At 46.3% G+C, this 26,479-nt stretch overlaps 1 protein-coding gene across 3 annotated transcripts in view; it reads right to left on the minus strand.

Moving 5' to 3' along the window:
- TMEM273 (transmembrane protein 273) overlaps positions 1-21,174 on the minus strand; it is a 33,606-nt gene extending 12,432 nt beyond the window's left edge. For 2 of the 3 annotated variants that reach the window (XM_032142189.2, XM_032142146.2), the window contains exons 1-2: positions 21,084-21,174; positions 729-782 (exon numbers count right to left, since the gene is read on the minus strand). In XM_032142189.2, the coding sequence (XP_031998080.1) occupies positions 729-782; positions 21,084-21,126 (97 nt within the window). In that variant the 5' untranslated portion in view covers positions 21,127-21,174. The remainder of the gene's footprint in view (positions 1-728; positions 783-21,083) is intronic. The other variant, XM_032142154.2, reaches the window with a different exon arrangement.
- Positions 21,175-26,479: the final 5,305 nt, after the last annotated feature.

A 26,479-nucleotide genomic window follows, 5' to 3' on the forward strand; every position in this document is an offset into this window, starting at 1 on the left:
ACCATCCCTGGTTCCTTCAGCTGTAGAAGCTGTTCCCACCTTTCTAGGCTCCCTGAAGCTCACCTGGCTACCCCTGCCCCAGATGGTGAGTGGCTCATTTCTCTGGCCGCCTGAGCCTCCTAGCCCTTCCTCACTGATCCCTTCGTTAATTCATCCACTCATCTATTGGGTGTGTGTTAATTGCCTACTCTGTGGTGAACACTGCAGGAGAATGGATAAGGCCTGTCTGGCCTTTGAGGAGCCTGCAGTCAGCTGGGGAGGACAGGGAAGGAGCTCATGACGGGAGAGGCTGGGTTGGCCTGGAGTCGTGGGCTTCCAGAGCCTTCTCAGAGGGTGAGGCTTGCAGACTGAGCCTGGCCAGCAGATGAGGCCCTGAAGGGGCAGAGAGGCTGGAAGCTTGCAGGTGGAGGGAGGCACCGATGAAGGCTGTGAGCCTGGCAAAGCATGCTGTCAGGGCCCATGGCTGTGGGACAGGGCTCTGTGGGTGCTAGAGCCACGCATCTGTGGCCCTGAGGTATCATGTCCCCTGTGTGGACAAGCTTTAATGCAAGGCCTTTCCCCCAAAATAGAGCTGTCAGCCACTCGGGGGGCCTGGAGGTGAGGGTGCCCCTTTTCCTATGCTGACAGCAGGGAACCAATTCCAGCAGTGCAGCCCTCTGCCTGCATGTCTTGGGAGCTTCCTTCCTGCCCCTGACCCTGTGCACAGAATAACATGGGCAGCCACCTACCAATTTCAGCCCCAGGGGGCTTGCCTGTTGCCAGCACTTGAGCTCCTCCTACATCTGCAAAGAAAGAAACCCCAGAGCCTGGTTAGAACAGAGCTGGCTGTGGCCCCAGCCACCCAGTCTCAGAGGACTGGGAAAGCCTACCCCAGGTACCCGCCAGGAGCACAGAGGTGGGCTCCCAATTGCCATGGAGTGTCTTGGAGCCTTGCTGAGACATCAGAACTCCCCTCAAAACTCAGATCAGAAACGCGTCTCCACCCAATGCAGTTCAGTCAGCTGTTCAGCACAGTTTCCAAGACCTGAACTCTGACCCAAGCCTGCTCCACAGGCTCCCCTGTGGCTCCCAAGGCCCTCCTTAATCCAGCAGGGCTTTGGTGCTTCTAGTTCCCCACACAGCCAGGGCATCTCCTGCCTCGGGGCCACACCCTCTGCCTGACCCCATCTTCTTCCCTTCCTCCTTTACCTGGTCTTGGTTCCATGCCACTTCCTCCCTGACTCCCCAGACCTGGGTGAGCTGATCCCAGTGTGCTCCGCAGCCGTGGTGCTTGCTGGCCATAACTGACCATGTCAATATGTAACAACATTTACATAGCACTAGTTTGCACCAGGCACTGTCCTAAAAGCTTCTCACATATTAACACATCAATACTTCTTCTGGCTGGTCTCGCCCTGGGCTGCGTGGTATAGTGTCCAGCATTTGATGCAGTGCTTGTCCCACAGGAGGCATTAATAGACATTGGTGAACGGAAGGAAGGAAGGAAGGAAGGAAGGAAGGAAGGAAGGAAGGGAGGGAGGGAGGGAGGAAGGGAGGGAGGGAGGAAGGAAGGAAGGAAGGAAGGAAGGAAGGAAGGAAGGAAGGAAGGAAAGAAGGAAGGAAAGAAGGAAAAAGAGCATGCTGTAAGGGTCCCTCACTCTTCTAGCCAGGCCTTGAAACCTTAAGACAGGAGACATTGCTCACAAACAGCACCCCAAAATAGCAATCCAGAGGTGAGGTCCTTGGAGAGAAATGTGCACATTTATTGGCCACTTACTTTGAGACGGACATTGGGTGCGGTGCTGGCATTAATATATGTAATACTCACAGCAACAACTCTGTGAGATAAGTACTGTTATTATTGCCATTCACAAAATGAGGAACGGGAGGCATCGTGGTCTTGCTAATGTGCCCAAGAGCCAAGATAAGTGGGAAGTGGCAGGTTTGCACTGAGAGTCCAGGAAGGCCTACAGACGCGAACGTGAATCCAGTGAACTAACAGATACAACACCACCAAAACCATCAAGCCTTGGGGCTGCATGGACTTGAGCTGGGGATGGGCAAATGGTGAGATTCAAGCCTGAGTCTCACGTTCAAACTTGCAGGCAAAGGCAGGAGAGTGTGCTACCACTCCTCTTTCTCATAAAGGGAAGCAAGCGACTTCACTGGGAAAGACCAGATGGTATGATGAAGGAAGCATCATAGCAAAGACATCCTCCACCCAACCCTGTCTGCTGACCACACTCAGTGATGCCCAGAGTGGCGTGGGAGGTTGGAGCTCTGCAGGGGACAGCTTTGCTCTGTGTGTGTTTGGTGGAGAGAGGGATTGTCCTGCTAAGAGTTCAGAATTTTTTCCAGCAGTCTAACTTTTTAGACTGGTAAAGCTTCCCAAGCTTTTTCTAAAGCAAAAGTTCCCAGCTTTGTTCTAATCACAGATATTTTTGGAAATTCAATGACTTATCTTCTCTCTTTCCCACAGATCACAAACCCCATGTGAGCACATTTGCTCACACACACAGACACCACCGCACACAATATGACCCTGATTTTGTCTGTTCTCTGAAGCCCCAATCAGCTTCATTCCATTGTCTTCTTGTTTTTTTTTTTTTTTTAATTCAATCCTGGTGCTCCAGCTAGGTTGAACATCATTCCGGACATGGGGCAAAGGCTTATATTCAATGGAATATATATAATATTCAATGGAAGGCTGTGGGTGGGAGCACATTTCCAGATTGACGCTCCCAACTCAGAGCTGTGTGTGCTACACCCTCACCCTTTCCTGGGACGGGACTCTTTCCTGACACCTCTGATCTCTCTCTGCCTTTACTGGGCAGAAGGCAGGAGGACAGGGGAGGGCAGGGCCTCAGTGGGTGGGGCCAGACCCCTGAGCCCCAGCCTCACCCCACGCCCTCCCCCTGCCACACTAGCATGTTGCTTGGTTCTCCCTCCGGTCCTCTCTTGGTGGGCATTGCTTTCACCTGCAGCGTTGGCATGGAAACTTCATGCTAGCCTGAGATGAAATCCAAGAAGAGAGGAAGGAAGGACACAGGTTAGAAAGGGCGAGAAAGACAGAGGTACACACAGAGACACTCAAGAGACACACTCTGGCTGTGCTTGAGTCACTCAGACCATCATTGGGAGGGAAGAGAAAGGAAGAGGAGAAAGCCCTAACACCAAAAGGCCCCAGCCCTGGCCTTGGTTTCCCCAGCAGCATCACGGTCTCCATTCTTGCCGGGCTGTCCTGCGTCCTTCCTCATTGACTTCACCCCCCAAATGTGTTGCCCTGAACCCTCGGCTCCTTCTGCCCCTCTCTGTGGCTGGGACCCCCTGGCTGAGGCTCAGCTCAGCCCCAAAAAGAGGCCAGTCCCTTAGACACCATCCTCTATGTCCCATCCTGTGTCCCCTCCAAGCTGTGAGGCTTCCCCTAATCCCTGGCCCCAAAGAGGCTCTATTTTTGGCGGTCTGACTTTGGGACTGAGTGAATTCCCACTGCCACCCCCACTCCACAAACACCTTGAGTCACTTGCAGGGAGACCAACGTGGGTGGATAACCCAGCTGTGCACTCAAACAGCCAAGGGCCCAGCCCTTCCTGTGAGCCAGCCCCACGGCCACTCGGCGGCAGCCTTTCCCCTCCTCAGGGAGGGAAATCCCTCCATGCAGCCCTCCTGTGCTTGGAGCTGTGACTCCACACACTCATGAGCCCTTGGGTGAGGGTCCATGCTCAGCACAGCAGCCTGGCCGGCCCTGCCCCTGCATCCTGCTAGGGTCATGAGCTGGGGAGGGCCCCCTGGGCCATAGACCCCCTGCAAGCCTCCAGCACTGACTGATGTCCCCTGGCTCTGCAAAGTAGCTGGAGGATGGCTGGCCCTAGCAGGCCTGCTTGGACATCATAGCCAGAGGTCTCTAGAGTGCCTCGGCTGCATTTAGATCTGTGGGAGACCCCAGGAGGAAGCCCACGAAGACCAGCAGGAGCTGCACTGCATTTTCTCTGTGGGAATTCTCCGAGATCTCATGCAATAAGGAGGAGGGAGCTTGGCACCCACACAGGAGAGTCCTATGGGGCTGAGGTGAGGCTGTGTGAAGCAGGCACCCTTCTAACCTGTAGATGTGCTGAGGCCATAGTAGGCACAGTTCTGGCCAAATCTGGCTTCATCCCATCTGACTGCTACCACCGACTGCACAAGTCTGGCTGACTGCCTCCCTTGAACTGCTCACACTGGGCAGGGTCAGAGAGCCAGAACACAGCTCTTGCTGCTGCCTAGAGCAGAGAGCAGAGGGCAGAGGGCTACCTCCAGAGGGCTTGCTGAGATGCGGGGGCTTTCCACAGCCTCCACCTGTGTAGTTTTCATGTGTGGTCAGATCAGCCTCTGACCATAGGAGCTTTTCCTAATTTGCACAAGGGCACTCGATAGGCTGTAGATTCTAGAATTTCTGCTTTCTCCCTGATGCCCCATTTGGACCTGGTACTCTGTGCCTCCCTGACAAAATAGTGGGCTCCAGCCCCCTCGTAGCTGCCATTCCCACCTCAGGCCTGCAGCACACAGATTGCTCTGTAAGTGGCTCTCCCAACAGCAAGGAGGCCTCTGCAAGAGTGGATGTCCCTCTGTCTTATGGTCCCCCAGAAACATTGGAGGGCAGCCGCCCCAGTTCCTGGGGAGGAAGATGGCAGGGCTGATCTACACAAGCTGAGATGAGCTATTTTGGAGGGAGCTGAAGGCACGGCCTAGCTTTGCCCCATCTCACTTGGAATCTGACCTGCTGAGAGCCCATCCCCGGCATCCAGGCCTCTCTGAGCTGTCCACCTGTTGGGTCCACCCTTGATGGGGGACTGGCACTCTTTGCCACCCTTATTTGGGCAGAATCAGGCTGTAGGATTCCCAGTTGTGGGCCAGTAGACGTGCGTGCACTCAGATGTCGTTCTATAAGTATTTGAACTAAAAATAGGGAGAGGCTGCCCTAAGTGTTTGTCAATGATGCCCAGCCATAGTCATCTTGGGACTTAAATGCTGCAGAATGGCTCCTAACTTTAGAGCTCATGAATTCCAACATTCTCAGCTAGAGGAAGCGGCTTTGAATGTCTAGGACAGGCTTCCTTATTCTCCTAAGAGGGCTCACACATGTAAATAAAGAGCCTACAGGGTGTTCCAGGGGGCCCTTGTGCCTAGGAGAAATCAAAGAGCAACCAGAGACCCAAGTCCCCCATGAAGGAGCTCACAGAGTGACCAGGGAGACAAGATTTACACTGAAGAAAAGATCAGAGTGTCACAGGCAAAGCTCAGCACCTTCCCCAAGCCTCAGTCTCACAAGCTGGAGGAAGTGGGAACAGGGTGCAGGGTGGACACTGGTGCATGGCCTGCCTTCCTCTCCTGACTAGCACCTCAGTTTTCCTCTGAGCAACCAGAGGCCCCACAGCCAGACCTCCAGCCAACCCTACTCACTGGGGAAAGGGCTTGTTCCACTTCGAGCCTCTCTGTGGGGATCTGAGACTTCACTATGACCTCATGATAGGTAGGAGGGAAGAATATTTGGAACCAAGAGATCTGAGTCCCCATTCTGCCACCCACTGCTCAGCCAGTGGCCTTGGACCAGACACAACACGGCTCCCAGCTCAATGGCCCCATTGCACACAGAGCATGGCTGGGCAAGTCCCCAGAAGGAGTGTGTGCACAGAGTGAGGTGCAAGTGGCAGCTGCCTTTCTACAAGCAAGCACACCACCACCTGAGTCGGGCATCTGCCAATTTCTAGGGGTGATGGGCAAAGTGGGGAGCCAAGCACACCAGGAGGGACTCCACGTGACTCCCACAGGGCTGGCTCCTGGGGAATGTGTGAACTCTGCCTGACCAATTAGCACATTTCTTCCTCCTGTCAACTGTGATTGGTCAACAGGTGGGGCAGAAGATCCAATTCAGACCAGTGACACCCAACTCAGAGCCTCAGGGGAAACTGAGAAGCAGGAATGTCTTCCAGAGCTGAGAGCTATGGGGCCAAGGGAGGCCTGAGTTTGCCCACTGCAGGGAACCTGCAGACTGAAGTCCCTGCTGAAGAAGGTTGAGCCCAGACCAAGTCCTAAAGATGCTTTGAAGCCTCTGAATCCAGCTGTGCCTGAAGCACTTCTCCCTGGACTTTTGAGTCCCCTCAGTAAGGAAATAGCTTCTTTTTCTTACTCTTATCTGAGCTCAGTAACTGTCATCTGTAATCAAAGGAGTCCTAATGACTTCAGTAGTGGGTCCTGAGAGGGCATCACTGAAGACTGGGAGATGGGAGCAGAGAAGGCTGGCTGTGAAGGAGGAGCTACACCACACAGCCCCACACAAGCTGGACTGGGATGTGTGAGCCATGCAACACGCACGGCTCCTGGCCTCTGCACAGGCTGCTGCTCTCTTTGCTGCAATGCTTTTCCCTCATCCCTGTGGAAAGTGCTTATTTATCCTTCAAAGCCACTCCTCTGAAAGTCCCCCTTGCTCTTGTCAGTCCAGGATAACCCCTTCCATGTGTCACACCTCTCCCCCGCACTGTTGGCCCCAGTCTACAGCTTGCTCTATGGCATGAAGGCCACAAACAACCCAGAGGAAGCTGTTTCTCCCAAGAGCAAGATGATGCATGAGAGCCCTCGGAAGCTGGACTCTTCTCCTGGGGGATGCCGAGAAAGGTGGATGGGAGAAGTCTGAACTGAGTGTTAAACCAGAAATGGCTTGAAGAGATAAGATCTAGTGTAAGTACTGAGTGGTACGGAGCTCAGGATCCAAGTACAGTTCAGCCACAGAGAGAGAAGGGGGGCGATAGCATTTCCCCTGTGGCTCTGAGACCATGTACACTGTGGTGGCTCCATCTTCCAGCCCACTGTGAGCCTTGGAGGCCCGGCTGGCACACACTTTTCTGAGCCAAGAGGCTCAGAAAAGAAATCGGATGTGTAGAGTCAAGGGAGACAGCCCAGTTATGCTTCACACAGCAGACTGATCCTGGGCTTCCCTTTTTTCATCGAAAATGGGGATGCAGGACCCTGACATATAAAAGACTCTCCAGAGACAACTCCTGCCTTTCTGCCCATTTATCCTGTGCCACCCTGCAATGTTAGTGGACCCTGGGGTCAGAGTGAAACGCAAGTTATACTTTTTAAATTTAGCTGGCTTGAGTGATATGGGTGCCGGCGGGCCCTGCCCCTGCCTCAGGGCTCACAAATGGGTCTGCTTCTCAGGCACTCCATGGGGCTGTTTGAAAGTGGAAATGAAGTGCACCTACCCCAAGTGCAATAGCACCTGTTCAGCCCTCTCTCAAGCAGAATGCAGGGGCATAGGTGCACGGTCCTTGGCTACACAGTCCTCCTACTTCCAGAATCGCTTGGCTCTTGCTGGAGTCTAGACCCTTCTAGACCATGACTTGCAGAAACCTCAGAGTCCCCATCTCAAGCCCCGGAACCACCTGAGATTTCTCTTCCTCAATCACCCTCCAGTCTTATCAGAGCGTGACTCTAACCTGTTTGTGGTCCTTGCCTTCTGTGCAAGGAACTAGGCTGGGGCAGAACCCAAACCTACCTGGCGAAGCTGTACAAAAGGGACACACAGGAAAAAGGTATGCAAAGCAGTGGTGGGGAGTGGTGTGAGGGGGACTCTGGGAGCTTTTAGACAACTCCTTGATTTCCATGGACCGCCCCCCATCCACGGAAAGACAACAAGTGTGGTGTCAGAGCAGACCACTTGCTTGGCAACTCCAGCGCAGGACCCCTGGACCCCTGATGCTAAGGCTTCTGGAAGACAGGCAGTGATTAAGGAATTCCACACATGGCGATCCTTGCTAATGCGTGAACGTACAGTGATTAGCCAGCCAGGTGGGCCAAGGCGGGCACCTAACCCAGCCTGGGGGTGTCGCAGAAGCTCCCCTGGAGAGATCATTATTTAAATTAAAAACAAAAGGACCAGTTGGAGCTAATAAAGTCTCGGTGAGGTGGTAGCAGGGACTGGAATGGAACGTGCCCAGACAGGGAATGTGACCAGGCAGAGGACAAGGTACAAGCAAAGGCCAGGCGATTCAAGAAGGTACAGAGGGCTTGAGAGCTAAAGAAGGAAGCTGAGCAGGGTCACAGCAGCTGGGGTTACTGGCATAAGATGTGGCCGGCACTGTCAGATAAGGTTTTCAGACAAGCAGAGGGGAGATTCCTGTGGCCACTCCACTCCCAGAGGTGGGAGTGCTTGGCCACTCATATCTTGCCTGCTACAATGCCTCTGTGCCTTCTCTCCTCACCGCATGCCACCCTGGGCAGGAACTAGAAGCAGGAGGCCACGGAGGGCCATGCAGAGGCCACCTCAGGCTGAGATGCACCAGGGAGCTTCCCTCTAGCTTCCAGAAATAGCATGATAATTAAGAGGGAAACAATAACAGTGGGTGACCAGGAGGTATCAAAACTGGTGCCCACTTTGTTTTTCTTGAGCACTCTGCTAATTAATTCTTAAAGATTCACACAGTGGGATTAAAACACTCAGCTCACAGAAGCCAAACTGATCAATACCTTTTCAGGCTAATGGAGGGGTGGAGGCGGGGAGCTGGCCTGGGCCTGAACCAGGCCTAGGAGCTCCTCCAAGGGGGCAGGGCCCCCCCACCTCCGCCAGGTGTCCCAGGTCCATTCTGACCAGGGGTAGTGACACATGTGAGCACTGAGCCACACCTGGGAAGGGGCTGCTGAAGCCTTGAGGAAGACGGGGGTTCTGGAACAAGGAGGAGCCTGAGGCTGTCGTGGTTGGGTGGACAATGGTATCCAGGGAGGGCCAGATCAGAGGCCCCACAGCCGGACACCCAGCCAACCCTACTCACTGGGGAAAGGACTTGCCCCACCTTTGAGCCTCTCTGTGGGGATCTGAAACCTCACCATGACCCCCATGGTGGGTGGGAGGGAAGGGTATTTGAAACCAAGAGATCTGAGTCCCCATTCTGCCACCCATTACTCAGCCTTGGACCAGACACAACATGGCTCCCAGCTCAGTGGCTCCATTGCACACAGAGCATGGCTGGACAAGTCCCCGGAAGGAGTGTGTGCACAGAGTGAGGTGCAGGCAGCACTCTACAAGCAAGCACACCACCACCTGAGACGGGTGTCTGCCACTTTCATGGGGCCATGAGTGAAATGGGGAGCCAAGCACACCGGGAGGCACTCTGGGAAGATGCTCAGGTCAGAAAAGAGGTGGCGCTCTCCAGCAAGGGCACCGGTCTCTGCTGTTTCGAGAAATGGCCAAACCAAGGCCTCCCATAGCCTGTACAATCCCAGTGAAGAGGGGCCTGGCCACCTGATGTTGGTGCTTCAGACCAGGACAGGCCCGTTTGCAGGAGCAACTCTCAGGGCATGCCTTGCAGAGAGAGCAGGGGAGGCTGGAAGCCGTGCAGAATAACTAATTAATGATGGTAAAGTATTGTGGAAGAGGAAAGCATTGCATAACCGCTAAGTGGTGGGGTTATTATTATTCATGCAATATTCATGCTGTGCTCTTCAGCCTCTGGGAAGCATTGCTCTGGAGTCCTGAGGGACCTGACCGAGGGGAGTGCACATCCAGGGAGCGGGGCTGTGGGATGACAGCTGTCCTGGACCATAGGAAAGGGGCCATGATGCTGCAGAGGAAACGGCAGCACACAGCCTACACCAGAGCCCCTTAGTAAACCCATCGGCCTCCACTTACCAGGACAGATCATTTGTAAACCCTGCGAGGCACCAGCATCCGTGCTAGGCATCTCCACTCTATTTAGCTTTTTAAGGCAATTCCTGACATTTGCAGAGCCTAGAGCATGCCACATGTCTAAATATTTAAGTTATAGATCAAGCCCCATGCATGGTCCAGCCGAAGTCCCCCTGACCCCAGGGCCCTGCAGTCTACTCTTCAGGGGTCCCTTCCAGAGGGAGAGGTGCAGCCCTGCTGTTTGCCCCCAGGGGAGGCAGGGTCAGATGGGTAGAGCAGAAGGAAGCCAGGCCTGGCCTGGGCCACCTTGAACCACAGACCCTCCAGGACCAAGGGTGGGGCCTGAGCCATCAGACTCACCAGCAAGTTCCCTTACCCAAGCCCTGGTTTTCTCCTAGAGTTCTGGGCAATGCTCAGTCCCCAAAGGAAACCACCAGGTGGAAGGAGAAAGTGCAGTTATCTGGGAATCTGGTCTTTTGGAAATTGAAATAAAAGCATTTCCTCCCTCCTTCCCTAGTTCCCAGGTCAGCCACAGGCTGTGGTTTCCCCGACTCGGGTCCTCACTTTCAGCTGCACTAAGCCATTGCACTCACACGTCCCTCTCTCTTTGCCTGAGTGCTGGCCCGGTTCCTGAACTCTCAAAACATTTCCTGACAAGACAAAAAAAAAAGAAAAAAAGTCTTTGCATTTGCATATATGTGTGTATGTGGTGTCCTAGAGCCAGTGTCAGGACAAGGGCCTCTCTTGGGGACAGTGGCCTCTTTTCATGGAAAAGCCCCAGGAAGTGACATGACCTCTTCAGGCTCCATGCCTGAGCCTGAGTCACTGGCTCCGAGGAAGTCTCACAGCAGCATGGAGGGTGAACAGTCATTACAAATTGACCAAAGTATCTTAATGTGTCACATGTGACTCAACAATCAGGGCTCATCTGCAGTTTGGGAGGGTCTCTTTTCTTTAGGACGCTAGGGTTAGCTCAGGGAGCCCTGCCTGGGTCTGCTCAGCCCTCCTTGGCACACAGCCCTGTCCTGGCATGTCCAACACTGTCTGTCGGTGGGGCTAAGCATGGGCTGGCCAGGAGCTGGGATGGACACCAGTTTTCTCAGCCACACACCTTGACCTCAGGCCACACACTGCTTGCCTCGGGGAAGTGGCTGTGAGAGATGGATGCCCTGGGGCCTCAGAAGCCAACATGACCCTGCTGGCGTGGCCTGGGACAAATCCAGCCAGCCTCCCCTCTCCTGGACTATCCATTTGCCTTCTCCTAGTAAGTCTCCCTGCCTCCAACCCATCTGGGGCACTGCAGCCGGGCACTCTTCCTGTAAGGCTGTTTAAAATCCTACAGAATGAGGCCCAATGTCCTCCCAGGGCTCATCAAGCCCTCCTCTTTTGCTGGTCCATGTCACCTCTCATTCTCCCCTCTTGCACCACCCCGTAGTCTGTGCTGCCCTTGCCCGAGGCCTCAGCAGAGGCTGTCTTCTCTTAGGATGCCAGGCCACCTGTCCCATTCTTGCAGATTGGCTCCTGAGGCTGACGTTCCACTTCGGGCAATAATTGACTCAAACAAGTGCTAATTACTGAGCAGGTTCTAGAGCGATGGCCCAGCAAGACCAGATCTCTCCCCTGATGGTGGTGATAGTACAGAGGGGAGTGGGAGTATCTCTATGGCCCTGGAGGGGAACAGCATCATCCCATGCAAAACAGATGACATGTGAGGAGGCTGGACAGTAACCTGATGGATGTTCCCTGAGACCAGGGAGCAGGAACAACAGAGGATGGCTCGTGACAGGGCTAGGAGGCCATGACACAGTAAACACTTTAGTATGTGCTGGCAGTAATGGGAAGCTGCTGAAGGATTTCACCTAGGCAGAGATGTAAGCAATTAGCATTCAATAAGACTCCTCCTCTAGGAAGCTTTCCTGGATACTCTAGTTTGGTTCAAGAGCTTCTCTTTCTTCTTCTGTGAGTCCTTCATCTCAGTATTTAACACACTGCATTGCAACTGTCCCCTGTAGACAGTCAGCTCCTCAGGTTGGAGCCTGACTTACTTATCTTCATGTGCCAGTAGACCTTGGTGAAAATCAATATTTGCTTAATCAAAGAGAAAGTTCTGGGTGTCCGTGTGTCCCAGTCCTCTGAGACAGCCTGTGGGTCCAGCTCCAGGTCCTTCACCTCTTGCCCTGAAGAGTGACTTCTTGATAACATGGCCAGAGAGTTTGCAAAGGTGTGAACAGGACTTGGCTGCAGCTGGGGTCCAGGCAGGAGTTCCCCAACTGACCATCTGCTTCACTCAGACAAGCAGGGGAGAGTTAGCCCAGTCCATCTCACTAAGAACCATTATCCAGTTATTTCATGGGATCAAATTTAATAAAGGGAGCAGTTCAAGCAATTGTGGTGGATAAATGAGGGTCTAGGTGTGACAACAATGCTTATAGTGACTTTAAAGAGGAAGTGGAGATGGTTTAATTTGGGAGCTAGTGAAAAGGTCTGCTGAGTGTGTGTTGGCCTGCAGGGCTGGGCTTTACAGCCGCCCAGCTGTGGCCCTCATCAGGGATTGAGGATCACAGACTCCCCAGCAGGCATTCTGCCTATATCCCCACTCCTTCTTTCACCCCATGGGGAAGACCCCCTTCAGGGGCCTCTAGAATCAGGACTGTGTGTCTGAGGGAGGTTTGCCAGCCCAGGGCCCCTCCGCAAAGAGCGTTACTCCAAATCACCCATCCTCCAGAACTCTTTTCAAACTTACTTTTCTGGAAAGATGAAATAGGTTTACTTTTCCCTATTCCTCTCACTAAGCATAGCTAAAACCCCTAAATATTATATTTAAAAACATATATAAAAAGACAGCCAAAAATGGAGAGAAGAAGGCAGACTGGCTAGGGACCTTCAGAACCCAGGAATAACAGGGCAGTGAATTTCTGGGTTTTCTTTTTGCCTCAGATGTCCCAGATGGGAACCGGAGAAGCTGGCAACCCTGTAATGCCAACGGGCACAGACGCAGAAGCCCCAAGAAAAGCCAGCTCCCACGAGCCAAGACTGGGAAAGGTGCAGCCTAGGAAGACAAGACTTTTAGGTGATAACCACTCCACAACAGTCAAACAGCACAGAAAAAACTGTCCTTCACCCCAAGCCACAGCCTCATCAACAGAAGCCGAGTGGAGACCTGGGCTTCCACTCTCACTGGTCAGTTATAAGGAGCCCCCCACTTCCCAATGAGGGTGGTGACAGAGGGTCACACGGGGAAGAGAGGGCTTCATGCCCAACGAATGAAAAAGTCCCCGCCCCCAGGGGTGTCAGTGGAGACCCTGTGGGATCCTGCTCTTCCACCTGCTCCTGGCAGTGACAAGGTGCCTCTCACCCTTCCTGCTAGGAAAGAGTCAGGACGTCCTCCGCTGCCCAGCCGCCACGAGGCTACCCCCACCCCACAGTGTCAACAAGGGACACATGAAGAGCAGTGATGAGCCTGGGCACTCCCAGCAGTGTGCTATCTGCGAGGGCCAAAGGGGAAGCCCACACAAGCCCGAGGCTGACGTTCCACTTCGGGCAATAATTGACTCAAACAAGTGCTAATTACTGAGCAGGTTCTAGAGCGATGGCCTAGAACCTAGCCTGCACACCACCCCACAGTAACACAGAGCCCTTCTCCCACCAGGTGTGAGTGGCGGCCAGAGAGGATGTCAAGCTCCACCCCTCTAGCAATTATGAGAAAATGCCCCTTTTCTCTCCACAGAATGATATCTGAGGAGGCCTGTTAAAATTGAAGATTTCAATAAGATTCAGAGTTTCATAACATCAAATCCAAAATGTTCAGGTTTCAGTGGAAAATTATTTGTCATAGCAAGAACCAGGAAAATCTCTATTTGAATGAAAAAAGAAATCAACAGATGCCATCACCTAGATGACACAGAGTTAGAGTCATCTGACAGAGATGTCAAAGTAGCCATAAAACTGCTTCCATGAACAATTGTGAAAACTTTCTCAACTTCACAAAGAATATATGCAAAAGCACCTACAGCTAAAATCAAACTTCATGGTGAGAAACAAAATACTCTTCCACTAAGATCAGGAACAAAGCAAGAATATTTGCCGTCACCACACCTGTTCAACCTAGTACTAACGTTCTTGTCAGCCTAGTAAGACAAGGAGAGGAAATAAAGGCATACTATTCAGGAAGGAAAAAATAAGACTAACCCTATTTGCAGAGAACATGACAGTCAACATAGAAAATCTCAAGAGATCTGAAAAATAACTCTCTTTAGAGTATGTGGTAGTGGAATACAATAAGATTAACATAATGCAAATCAATGATGTCTCCATATGCTCACAATTATACACAGAAAGAAATACTTTAAATACAACACAACTTACGATCACTCAAAAATTATGCAGGTGTAACTCTAACAGCACGACATTGAAGAAAAAAATCCAGAAGGATCTTAATAAATGGAGACATGTACCGAGTTCATGGAAAAATACAACATGATAAAGATGTCAAATCTCCCCAGATTGATCTATAGGTTTAATGTAATTCCCATCAAAAGCCCAGCAAGACTGTTTTTGCAGATGTACAAAAGATTATTTTAAAATTTACATGGAAAGATAAAGGAAAGAGAATTGCGAAAAATCTTTTTTGAAAAGGAAGAATAAAGTAGAAGGAATCACTCTACTCCCTTGAGACTTAATATATTTACAAAAATCAAGACTGTGTGGGATTGGCAGAAGGACAGACATATCAGTGGAAAAGAAAAGAGAACCCCAAGTTAGCCCCACCCAAGTATAACCAACTGATTTTTGACAAAGGGGCAAAATATGTTCAATAGAGGAAGGATCATTTTTTCAACCAACAGTGCTGGACCAATTAGATATCCATAGGTTAAAAAATTACCTTGATTAAATTCACACTTTATACAAAAAAAAGTTCAAAATGGATCCTAGATTTCAATATAAAACATAAAACTATGTAAATTTTAGGGGGAAATCTTGAGATCTTAAGGTTTGGTGCAAACTTCTCAGACATGCTATCAAAAGCACAATCCACGAAAAAAAAGATTAATAAGTTAGGCAATTAAAATTAAACATTTTGTTCTGTAAAAGACCCTGTTAAGAGAATGAAAAGACAAACTATAGACTAAGAAAATATTTGCAGGCCACATATTTGACAAAGGACTCATATCTAGGGTATATAAAGAACTCTTAAAATTCAACAGTAAGAGAAAAAAGCAAGCAATTCATTTAGAAAAAGTGGGCAGAAGTCATTAGGGGAATTCTTGCCCTATCAGGAAATATCTCTTGCCTACCTGAGGTTTCAGCCTCTTCCTTGACCTTCTGCTGACTTGCAAGAGACCCTGGTGTATTCGTTTTTTGTTACATTTGTAGAGATTTGTTATGCAACAAAATAAAATGAATATACCAAGGATTCTTCCTCACTAAAATTCACACACCACATGATTCTGAACCATTGTCTTGGCAGGAAATTGGAACAGGGGAAAAGCTGTCAGGAAAAAATTTTTACAAAGATCTCAGGGACTCAGACCCAAGGAATAAAGTGATGACTTTGACTTGTAAGATAAAAACGAATTTAATTTTCTTTACCCAGGCCTCTGCCATCTTTTCATTATAAATTAAGGGAGAAAAAAAAAGACTCTGCTCTCTTCAATAACTCTGGCTCCTTCAGTGAAGAATGTTTTAGGCCCTGGAATGTAATTAAAGTGATATTGTATTTCTCTTATTATCATGATTATAATAATACATAGATTTCAGCGGATGCTTGCCAACAGAATTAAAACTGAGATAGATAGCTGATATTTTGGATGGAATTAGAGTCCACAGGAATATTTTATATGACAGCTTTTTTAAAAGGAAGATGCAGACCTCTAATAAAATGCCTAGAAATTTCACCAGATATTTTCAATAGCTAGTCTTAGATCAATATTTTAGCAAAATTTAAAAATATTGATTGGTTGTTATTTAAGTAGCAATTTATTTAGAATTTTGACAACCATAATCCAAAACCTAGTTTTAAGGTTTTTTTTATCAGGATGGCAAAAATACATCAGCCTTCCTCAGGCATCCCGTACCTCTAAGTGTGGACACCTGAGAAGGACAGTGTTGGCCATGCAGTCTTCTGGAAGGGAATGAATATGCTGAATCAAATCACCAGGGGCTATCAGGCAAACCCCAAGATAAGGAATGTTCTGCAGGGAAAAAAAGTGGGGTTTGAAAGCTGTGTGCTTCAAAAATATCTTTATCATGAAAGACAAACAAAAGCTCAGGGGCCGTACCAGATTAAGGAAGGCTAATGTGACACAGTCGGTCACCCCTGCCATACCTGTCCTAGATTGGGTCCTGGCCTGGAGGCAAAACCAAGGCTATAGGGGACATTATTGGATCCATTGAAAATATTAGAATGTGATAAATAGATTATATAAAAGTATTTTTTCAAAGTTAAATTTCCTAAAGTTGATGATTGTACTGTGGTACATATATTCTTAAGAAATAAACACTGATGTATTTAAGGGTTAAAAGAAACCCTATGGTATACAAAATTTACCTCAGTTGTTTCAGGAAACAAATTGTGTGTTTCTCTGTGTGTGTGTGTGTGTGTGTGTGTAGAGAGAGAAAGAAAGAGGCAATATATTATCAAGCAAATAAGATAAATTATTTAAAATAGGCAGTCATATGAGTGTTCTTTGTACTATTTTATTCTTATACTTTTCTTGAAAGTTTGAATTGTTTTGAAATAAAAAAATTTTTTAAAAAGTTAAAAAGTCACTTCAGTTTTTTCAATGTCCTTTCTATTCTTGACTAAGAAGCAGTTTGGCATTCGAGCTAAAAATTCAGCTTTGGGGCATCAAAATGCCTCAGTTTGAATCCCAACTGAGCCACTCACCGCTACTTTAATCTCTCTGTGTCTCAGTTTCCTTGTCTGGAAAAATGGGCATGACTACAATAAAAGTATCTGCCTTGGGGCTGAGAAATGAACAGGGTCCACGTGGGAGTGCTGAGAGCAGCCCTGGCCCGTGGTCGCCTCTCAGGAAGTGAAATTTTATCACACTTTCGAGGAAGGAGTGTTACATGTAAGAGGAAGTGAATTAAGGACCAAAATGATTCTAGCAACAACAGTGACAAGCAGTAGATATTTCACCTGCAAGCTATCAAGATTAGTCAGCTATAGCAAATAAAACATTGTGGCATGATTCGAAGAGAGGCAGATGCAAAAAGTGGAACAGAAGATGAAGCCCATTAATGGTTCAGACATCTTAAATGGGTACAGAATAGACATAGAATATATTTGCAATATAGAATCATTGCAAAGCAAAGAAAGGAAAGATTATTACACAGGTGATATTGCAACAACTGATGTCCCATACAGAAAACATTAAAATTAGATCCTTTCTTTAGGCCATAAATAAAAATACATTCCAAATAAATTAAAGACCTAATCATAAAAAATGAAACCACTTTAAAGTAAAAATAACTTTTTAAAATATTTCTTAACACAGAAAAACCAAGCACACAAAAAGGAAAAGACCAATAAATGTGATTACATCACATTGAAAGACTTCTCACGACAAAGGATGCCACAAAGATAAAAGATAAGCAATATACTGAGAGAAGATATTTGCAACACATGAAACATACAAATAATTAATATCCAGAATACTACATAAAAGACCAATAATCAAATACAACTTGGGAGAAAGGTATATAAAATCAGAAATCTACAGAAAAGGAGAATGGGCTGTCTGATAAGGTAGAGAAAGTAGTTATTCTTAGTAGTAATTAGGAACACACAAACTAAAATAAAAACTTTGAGATAAAATTTTATACCTCTCTAATTGTCAAGAATTGAGAAGTTGGGCAGTATCAAGTATTACTGAGTATGTAAGGAACAGATGTGGCCACAATCCCCTGGTGGAGAGCAATTTGGCAATATCCAATAAAAGGAGAATTCACACGACATTTCCCCTGCCAGGGGTGTCTGCTAGAAAAACAGCTGCAGGTGGGTTCCAGGAGGTGGGGCGAGAGGGCTCATCGAAGCATCAGCCATCAGGCTGCAAGTTAGAGACAACCTAAATTCTGACAGTATGGGAATGGATAAACAATCAGATAAATGACAGTGTTTCTGCGGAAACTTGCAGAGTAGTTGGGATGAATGCATTTGACCCATATTATCAGAATGGGTAGATAATGCAACTTGTTAACTATGCTATGGCAGATTCCTGCAGTTTTTAACAGCTGCAAAGTAACCCAGGAAGGAAGCACAGCCAACCCTGGGGTGCCTCTCCCTCTGGGGAGGGAGGAAAACAAGAGGAGGAAGAGAGCCAAACTCCACCTCTTACATTCTGTTTCTCTGATGGATACATTGATTTAGCTACCTACCTTTAAATATATATCTAGAAAAAAGTTTAACATTTGGTAATTCAGAGTGTTGGCTCCATAAATGTCTGTTCCATTAATCTCAATGTTTGAAAAATATTTAAATAATATTCAAATACTGTTTCTTTAAAAACTTTCTGCCCACTCTGTGTGTGGGAAAGACTGGCCTGGCTTCTCATCCCAGGGTCCCCCAGTCATACTTGGGATCCTGGATGTCACAGAGGGACTGGACAGAGAGTGCCCCCATGCCCCCCAAGTCCCCTGAGGTACAGTTCTCATACACCCTGGGTGACTGGCCTGGTCACCCACACTCACAGACCCCCATCTGCCAGTAGATTGCACTAAACAGTGCTCTAGGCCCATTTCTCCAGTCAATAAAGGGGAAGCCCAGCATTTCCTTCATTTGCTTTCAACAGGCTGTCATGTTCACTTTTTGTTCACAAACATTTGTTTACTGGAATTAACAACATATACAATCATTATGAAAAATGCCAATACAGAGAAACTAAGATGCTGTGTAATTCTTTTTCCTAAGAAGAGTAAAGGATAGCCAGGCGCGGTGGCTCACGCCTGTAATCCCAGCACTTTTGGAGGCCAAGGTGGGTGGAACACCTGAGGTCAGGAGTTCAAGACCAGCCTGGCCAACATGGAGAAACCCCATCTCTACTAAAAATATAAAATTAGCCAGGTGTGGGGGCACATGCCTGTAATCCCAGCTACTCGGGAGGCTGAGGCAGAAGAATCGCTTGAACCCGGGAGGTGGAGGTTGCAGTGAGCCGAGATTGCGCCATTGCACTCCAGCCTGGGCAACAAGAGCGAAATTCCATCTCGAGGAGGAGGAGGAGGAGGAGGAAGAGGAGGAAGAGGAAGAAGAGGAAGAGGAAGAGGAAGAAGAAGAAGAAGAAGAGGAGGAGGGGGAAGAAGACGAAGAAAGAAGAAGAAGACTAAACACATGCAAAATATTACTACGGAACTCTAACCTGTAACTATCACTTCATCACTTCTGTTTCTTCGTGTCAGCTCATAGAAAGGCATGACTTTCAACTAAGTATATTGGATATTGTCGGAAATACTAAAGCATAATTAACTTAGTCAAATTCACTTGTTTCTGGTTTCAGCAGTGTTGAATAATACTCTGTGAAATATTTTGGGAGGCTTTTACCCTATTATTTCATCAGGTTATATTCCTGGAGGTGGAATTTCTGGGTGAAGTGTTATGAACATCTTACATTTTGCTTACATTGACACCCAGATTTTGCCAAATTGCCCTCTGAAGAGTGAATAAATGAGTCCCCTCATATCCAACAGTGAGTGCTCACCACGTATCACATCCCATGCTAAGTGCTTTAAATGTGGTAACAGATTTCATTTTCCCAATAGTCCTATGAGGTGTCCCCAACTCACAGATGAGAAAACTGAGCACAGAGAGGATTAATTCTTTGTCCAAGTTTTCCAGGCTGGTAAACAACAGAACAGGGATGAACACTTAGGGAGTCTCATACTGGCTACCCGCTCCTAACCACTGTGTACCTCTACCAATAGTATATGAAAGCACAAACGAGCTGTGATGCCTTGGCCTAGTGATTAAAACCTCATCTATAACATGCAGGTAATTGTGGCACCTATTGCACAGAGTTGCTGTGGGGACTAAATGAGCTCATGTAACATCTTCAGCAGAGCACCCAGCACATCGACACACTAAAAAATGCGAGTTGTTGTTAGTTCTTTTATTATTTGTGAGACTGGACATTTTAAAGTTTTATTGTCTGTAATTCTTCAATGAATTGCCTGTTTATATAATTTGCACATTTTTCATTGGATTTCTTAAATTCAACTTCCTTTTTTTTGTACCAGGACAGACTAGTTTGTTTATCTAGATAAGTCAAAAAGCAGAAATAAGGGTTACAACTTCTCTTACCTTCCACCACATCTCTGGGCAGGCACACTGCATCTAACCACCGTGCACACCCTTAATTGCTGCTTGCTGGTGCCTGCCATCCCTTCACAGTCACCGCCAAGGGCCTGTTTCCATGTGTAAACTGATGGATGATGTGGCTGGCTATCTGTCTGACATGCTAACTCCCCAGGCCAAAGTCTTTGCTATCCCCTGCTTAGTGCAGACTTTAGATGGAAACCTGCCCACAGCACTAACTTTGCCTGCATTCAGGGTACAACCTATTGGTCTGGAGACACAAGATTTAATCTGGAGACAGACTGCTTCCCACTGAGTCTTGGCCCAGTGCAAGTTCTGGGAAGGAACATCTTTGTATATATGAGGGACATATGCTGCCTTTTTAGGAAACAACAGTTGATATCAGAGGGGACTTTGTAAAGCCACGTGTCTCTCTCCATCTCTGTCTCCATCTATGCATATTTTTAACCATCTCTCTATGTCTCTGTCTCTCTCTCTCTCTCTCTGAGTTTCTTCCTCTCTGTCTACTTCTCTGATTTTATATTTCTCTCTCTCCATTTGGCCCTACTTTGTTTAGGTCTTTGCCTCTCTCCTTTCTTCCTTCTTTCAATGAATACATTAAAGATAATTTTTAAAAACAAAGATACTTCTGAGTAGCAAACAGTCTGCTTCACTGCATGAGAATTCTGATTCAACATTAACTGTACAGCAGCATCTACATGCCTACATGTTCTCATTCTATGTCAGCATTTTGATTCGACTTAATTAAATTTAACTTAACTCTCTCGAAATCCCAAAAAGTAAACATGATTATCTCCCATCTCATTGGTTCAGAAAGTTAGGGAGTTTCAGAAGCTTATTCTAGTTTATCAGCAATGGAGCCACAGTTTACACCCAGATATTTCTAGATCCCAAGCCCGAAGTTCCTTCTGCCATGACCCTTCCTATTCTCCTTTAGCCTAGAAGCATTTGTAAGTTGCAGCTAGAATGAGACAAACAAGATCATTGCTCACTACCAGATCAAAGTGAGAAATATCATCTGTGTAAAGGGACAGAGTTATGTTTTAGGGATCAAGCCCCAGTGGGCTAAGGCTCCCCCAGTTTCCTGCCCACTGAGGCTCCCCCAGGCCAGAGATCCCTGCAGTCCCCACTTACCCAGGAGGAAGAGGATCCTCAGCATGCTGACCCCCGAGTTCATGCTTGCACTCTGCTCCTGGCTCCTGGCTCCTGGCAGCGCAGGCACAATGAGCCATGTGACCCAAGGCTCTGGGGATAGGACAAGCCCCACGTGACTGACGGGGAAGGAAACCACAGTCACAGCCAGGAGGCTGTTCAGTTCCTCTCAGCCTCTCTGAATACAGGGCTGAAGGAAGCCCCTGTCATCCTGGACTCCACCAGAAGCTGGCTGTGATTAGGCCCATTGTACATGCTGGGGCATTATACCCAGTGTTCTCTCCTATAATCCTCCCCACAGAGTGTGGGAACAAAGCATGGTAAGGTGCAGTTTCTTGCCTAACGACCCATGCTAGTAAGTCTCAGAGAGGAATGTGGGCAAAGCCAGTCTGCCCTGCAGTCCAGCCCTTGCAGTAGCCTCTGCCTTGGAGCAGGAACAGGAAATGCCCCTCCAGCCAATAGTCCAGCTCGGTCACTGTTTTTGTGCCATGGGAGCCTCTGAGTCTAGGAATGCCTATCACTCTCTTCTCAGAATAAGATTTTTAAATCCCCAAACTAAAATAGATAAGGATCATAGTAAAAATCAGTAGTATTAACACAAAGTTATCAAAATATTTTGTTAAACTTGCGATGTAGAAATATACATGCTTCTTTATCCACACAGTAAATAGCAAGATCTGGCAGCAGATGAAACAGCTACCACCATCTCGACATGGTGATAAATGGAATCGATATTGAGAGATACCTATAACAGCTGGAATGTGGATGGAAAGACCTGTGATTCCTACCAGGAATAAAGTTATTGGGTGGTAATGTTTCCGTGGTTCGTTTGCCACACTACTATTAGAAGAAGATGCTAAGTGTTCCTTAGAGGTTAGAGAACAGAGATGTAATTTTTTTCCCATCCAAGTTTACAGGCTCCATGTCCAGGTCCTTAGCCTGGAGGAACTTTGGTAGTCACACAGGCTCAGCCAGCAGACTGAAGGCCACATACTCCTGTACTCCTTTATACCTGCACGTTGTCACAATGCTTAGCTGTTCAGCCACCAACCCAAATGTGCAGGAAATGTCACTTTTTAAAATATAAATCAACTTAATGACAAGTCTTGAGTCCCCCACCCAACTGAGCTGGCAGAAATTGAGCTCTTTTCATTCTTGGGCTCCCTCAGTCAAATCCCTAACGGTAGCAGCCAACGCCGTGAGCACTTGCCCAATGCCGTCTTAGCATGCAACCTGTCCAAGTCCATGCAGCAGTAAATGTGAGAGCTGGACTCGAAACCCAGGCCTTCGGCTGGCAGCCTACACCCCTCAGGCTTCATGTGCCCTCTGTGCACAGGCATCTTCCCCTGCCAAGGTCAAGCCAGAGGCAGTCCGATTGCCCTGGTGCCACGGATGCCCCTTGGGTCCTTCTGCATATCTGCTGTGGCTCCTTCTGAGTTTCACATAAATAATGGACATGAGTGGAGAAGGCTGGTCATGAGAAGCAATTAGCTTCATCTGGGTGCCTTCAAGTTCCATCTGTCCACACTTTATTTATTTGATGAAATTTAGATCAGTCTCCACCTGCACCAAGAAACATACTCTCTTATTTCTCCTGGAATATGTGGAGTTTTCTTAATTTTGTCTCAGTTCATGGGAACATGTATAAGAAAAATATTTCACTTTCCTCTAAGTGTATTGAAAGAAAATGCCAGTGCAGACCTGACAATCTGTAGACAGTGGCTGGGGACGGTGGAGCTACATTCAGGCCAGGCCCAGGGCTTCCAGCCACACCAGGCAGTTCCGTTTTTATGTGAAATCAATAAGTTTCAAATGTCGGCAACTGATTTCAAAATACTTTTGCATGGGGTGAGTCAACCTAAACACCAGCATGAACTTCTGCTCCCAAACACCTCTCCAAACATCCTTGGGAGCTTGACCTGTCCTACATACTCTCAGGAGGGGAAGCATCTGCAGCTACTTCTGCTTTCACTCTGCCATAGCCTCCGAGTCTGGAAAATGCAGTCTGCTCCCTGCTTAGACAGGTAGAGGCTCAAAATGCCCCGTAAACTAGAATCTCATGAGATGCCCTGGCACCCAGCCATGGCACCTTGGCAAGATGGTTGTGTGTCTTCTTGGTGTGGCACGATGCACCCAGAGGAGCAGATGCCCCACCACGTACCCCTGTAATGAACGCCCAGTTCTGACTGTGAGGCTGCTCCTGTCACTAGTGTAGGATGGCTCACACTGGCCCAGGAACTTGTGAGGGCAGGGCCCAGGGCACCTGGCCTAGCACCTGACACAGCGCAGGCTCCCAGCGGTGTTTGTTGAATGAAGAATTCAATTCACCCCATTTATTTGGGAGGCTGAGGCAGGAGAATCGCCTGAACCGGGGAGGCAGAGCTTTCAGTGAGCCGAGATTGCGCCACTGCCCTCCAGCCTGGGGGACAAAAGTGAAACTCTGTCTCAAAAAAAAAAAAAAGAAGTCATTTCACTTTCTTATCTCATGCTCAGCCGGCCCAGCCTCCAGCCCACCTGGCAGGAATATTTTCCAGGTCATCTAGGTGAGGAAGGTCACTGCACTACCAATCAGAAAAGAATGAGCCCCACTCCGGCAGCTCTGACATCCTGCCCCTCACTCGGGTGCGGGGCCTCCTCCAAGGCCACCAAGCCTGGGACTCTTCTGTCCTTAACACTGCACCCTCAGGACCAGCCAGGGAGCTTGCAGGATCCATGCCTCATGTGAATGCCTTTAGTGCAAGTCACAAAAAACTGCCAAACTCCATCATTATGCATCAAGTTTTTAAAAATTTAAAGATAGGGACGATTCAGCACACAGATTTGTTTATTGGCCTTACATAGAACTGTGCACCCAACAATTAGAAAATAGCCATTCAATTCAGCATGCATGCAACATTTATACCCCAAAATGGTCACACACTGGGCCATAATGCAAGTGTCAAAAATTTCAAAGAAAAGGTGACATATAGACCATATTTTCTTACCACAATGTAATTGAATTAAATGACAGTAACAAAAATACATGACAGAAATTTCCACCAGTTTGGAAATTTTAAAACATTTCTAAGTAACTCATAGATCAAAGAAAAAATTACAGTGAAAATTACAAATAGCTAGAACTGAATGATAATGAAAATGTTGCACATCTGATTTTGTAGAATGCAAGCCAGGTAATAATTAAAAGGAAATGCATAGATGTAAATACTTAGAAAAGAAGAACTGAAAAAGGAATGAGATAAGCAACCAATCTGAGAAGTTTGAAAAAAAAAAATAAGCCCAGAAAAAAGGCAGAAGAAAGGAAGCAATAAATATGAGAGCAAAAATGAATGAATCAGAAGCAAGCAAAGATACAATGGGGAGGATCAATACATCTTAAAAGTTTTTTCTGAAAAAACTAATAATATGACAAATTCCTCACAGAATGGATTAAAAAAGAGAGAAGACAAAAATAAATAATATTAAGAATAAATAAGTCCAGAAAGATAGCAATAATGGCATTATTTGCAATCTTATGCCAATGAATTTGAAAACTTTGATGAAATGGACACAATCTCAGGAAAGTGTAACTTACTGAAATGTACTAGACAAATACAGCAAGACAGAAGGGTCCTGATGCCTTTCAAAAGATTGAATCAAATAGTTAAAAATCTTGCCACAAAGAAAATATCATTCCAAACTATTTTACAAAAATTTTAGAAACTTTAAGGACTAGGAAATTACAATATTAACAAACTAGTTCAGATAATAGAAATAAAATGAGTGTTCTCTGACTGTGAGGCTAGCATAATCTTTTTACCAAAACCAGGCAAGAAGAAAGCAAGAAAATAAAAGCATATCCCAATCTCACTAAATAACATAGAGTCCAAAATCCTTTTAAAAATTACCAAATCAAATGTAATGACATATATATATAAAGAATAAACTACTATGACCAAGTCATTCACCACTTCAATGGATTAAAACAGAAAATAAATTAAATTAACTTAATATGTACAGAAAAGCACTTGATAAAATCCATCATCCATTCATGATCAAAACTCCTAATAAACTAGAAATAGATAAAAACTTTCTTAATCTAATGAAAAGATATCTGCTAAAATATAACAGCAAGCATCATCGTTATGGTGAACCACAAAGAGGCAATCTCTTTAAAATTAGAAACAAGATGCTCTTTATCACTATTTCTATTCAAAATTGTCTAAGGTCTTGTTAGGACAATTTTTTTTTTAAAAAAGGAATACAAATAATGAGGATTGGGAAGGAAGAAAAATTTATATTCTTAGTTGATATGTTTGTCTACACAGAAAGCCTTTAAGACTCCAAGACTAATTGTTAAAAATAATAATATGGCCGAATGCAAGGTCAATATTTTTAAAAATCAATTTAATTTGTATATACCAGTAACAAAAAGAAAACATGTTATTAAAAAATATAAAATTACACAACCACTATTCCATAATATATACGTATTTTAAAATAACAAGTACCTGATAAATACATACAATTTTGTTAATTAAATAAATACATAAAAACTAATAGTAATAATTAGACCACATGACCAAAAATAATATATATATATACATATTTAAGGAATATAATAAATATGTAATACATTTGTTTTATATATATGAATAATGAATCTAACAAAAGTTGCTCAAGACACATGGAGAAAACACTAGTGCACAGCATTAAAGAGGATCTAAGTAAACAAAAAGTGTGTCACCACGGATAGAAAAACTCAAAAATCCTTAAGTTGGGGATTTGTCTCAAATAAATCTATGGTGTCAAAACCATCTTCCACTCAACTTCATTAGTAGTCAGAGGAATGAAAATGAAGGTCACAGTGAGACACCATTTTACACTTTCAGATTGGCAATAATAAAAATCTTGGGTAATATTAAACGTTAAGTGAGAATGTGAAAAAATATGGTGTAGTATCAGCAATTTTCTATTCTTTGGTAAAGTTGAAGATTAGTGTATCCTGTGATTCAACAGTACTCCTCCTGAACATATGCCCAGGGTCTCTCTCACACACGTACATTCAGAAACATAGAAAAGAACAATCATAGAGCAAAACTGGTCACAGCAAAAAAGACCTTGGAGGAACCATGAAATCTATCAACAGGAAAATGGTTAAATAATTTATGATACATTTTTATAATGGAATAGCATATAGCTATAAAATGAATAAATGACAGCAACCTAGGACAATTTGGATAAGTCTTAGAAACAATATTGTATGAAAAATCAAATTGTGAAAGCATATAACCAGAATGATATTAATTTTATGAAGCAGAGTACCAAGCAAAACTATACAATAAAGAACCTAGAGATACATATATATTCTTCATTAAACAGTATTTTTAAAAATCTAGAAA

Source organism: Hylobates moloch, unplaced genomic scaffold (assembly GCF_009828535.3).
Source record: "Hylobates moloch isolate HMO894 unplaced genomic scaffold, HMol_V3 SCAFFOLD_3, whole genome shotgun sequence".
In the NCBI taxonomy this organism is placed as follows: domain Eukaryota; kingdom Metazoa; phylum Chordata; class Mammalia; order Primates; family Hylobatidae; genus Hylobates; species Hylobates moloch.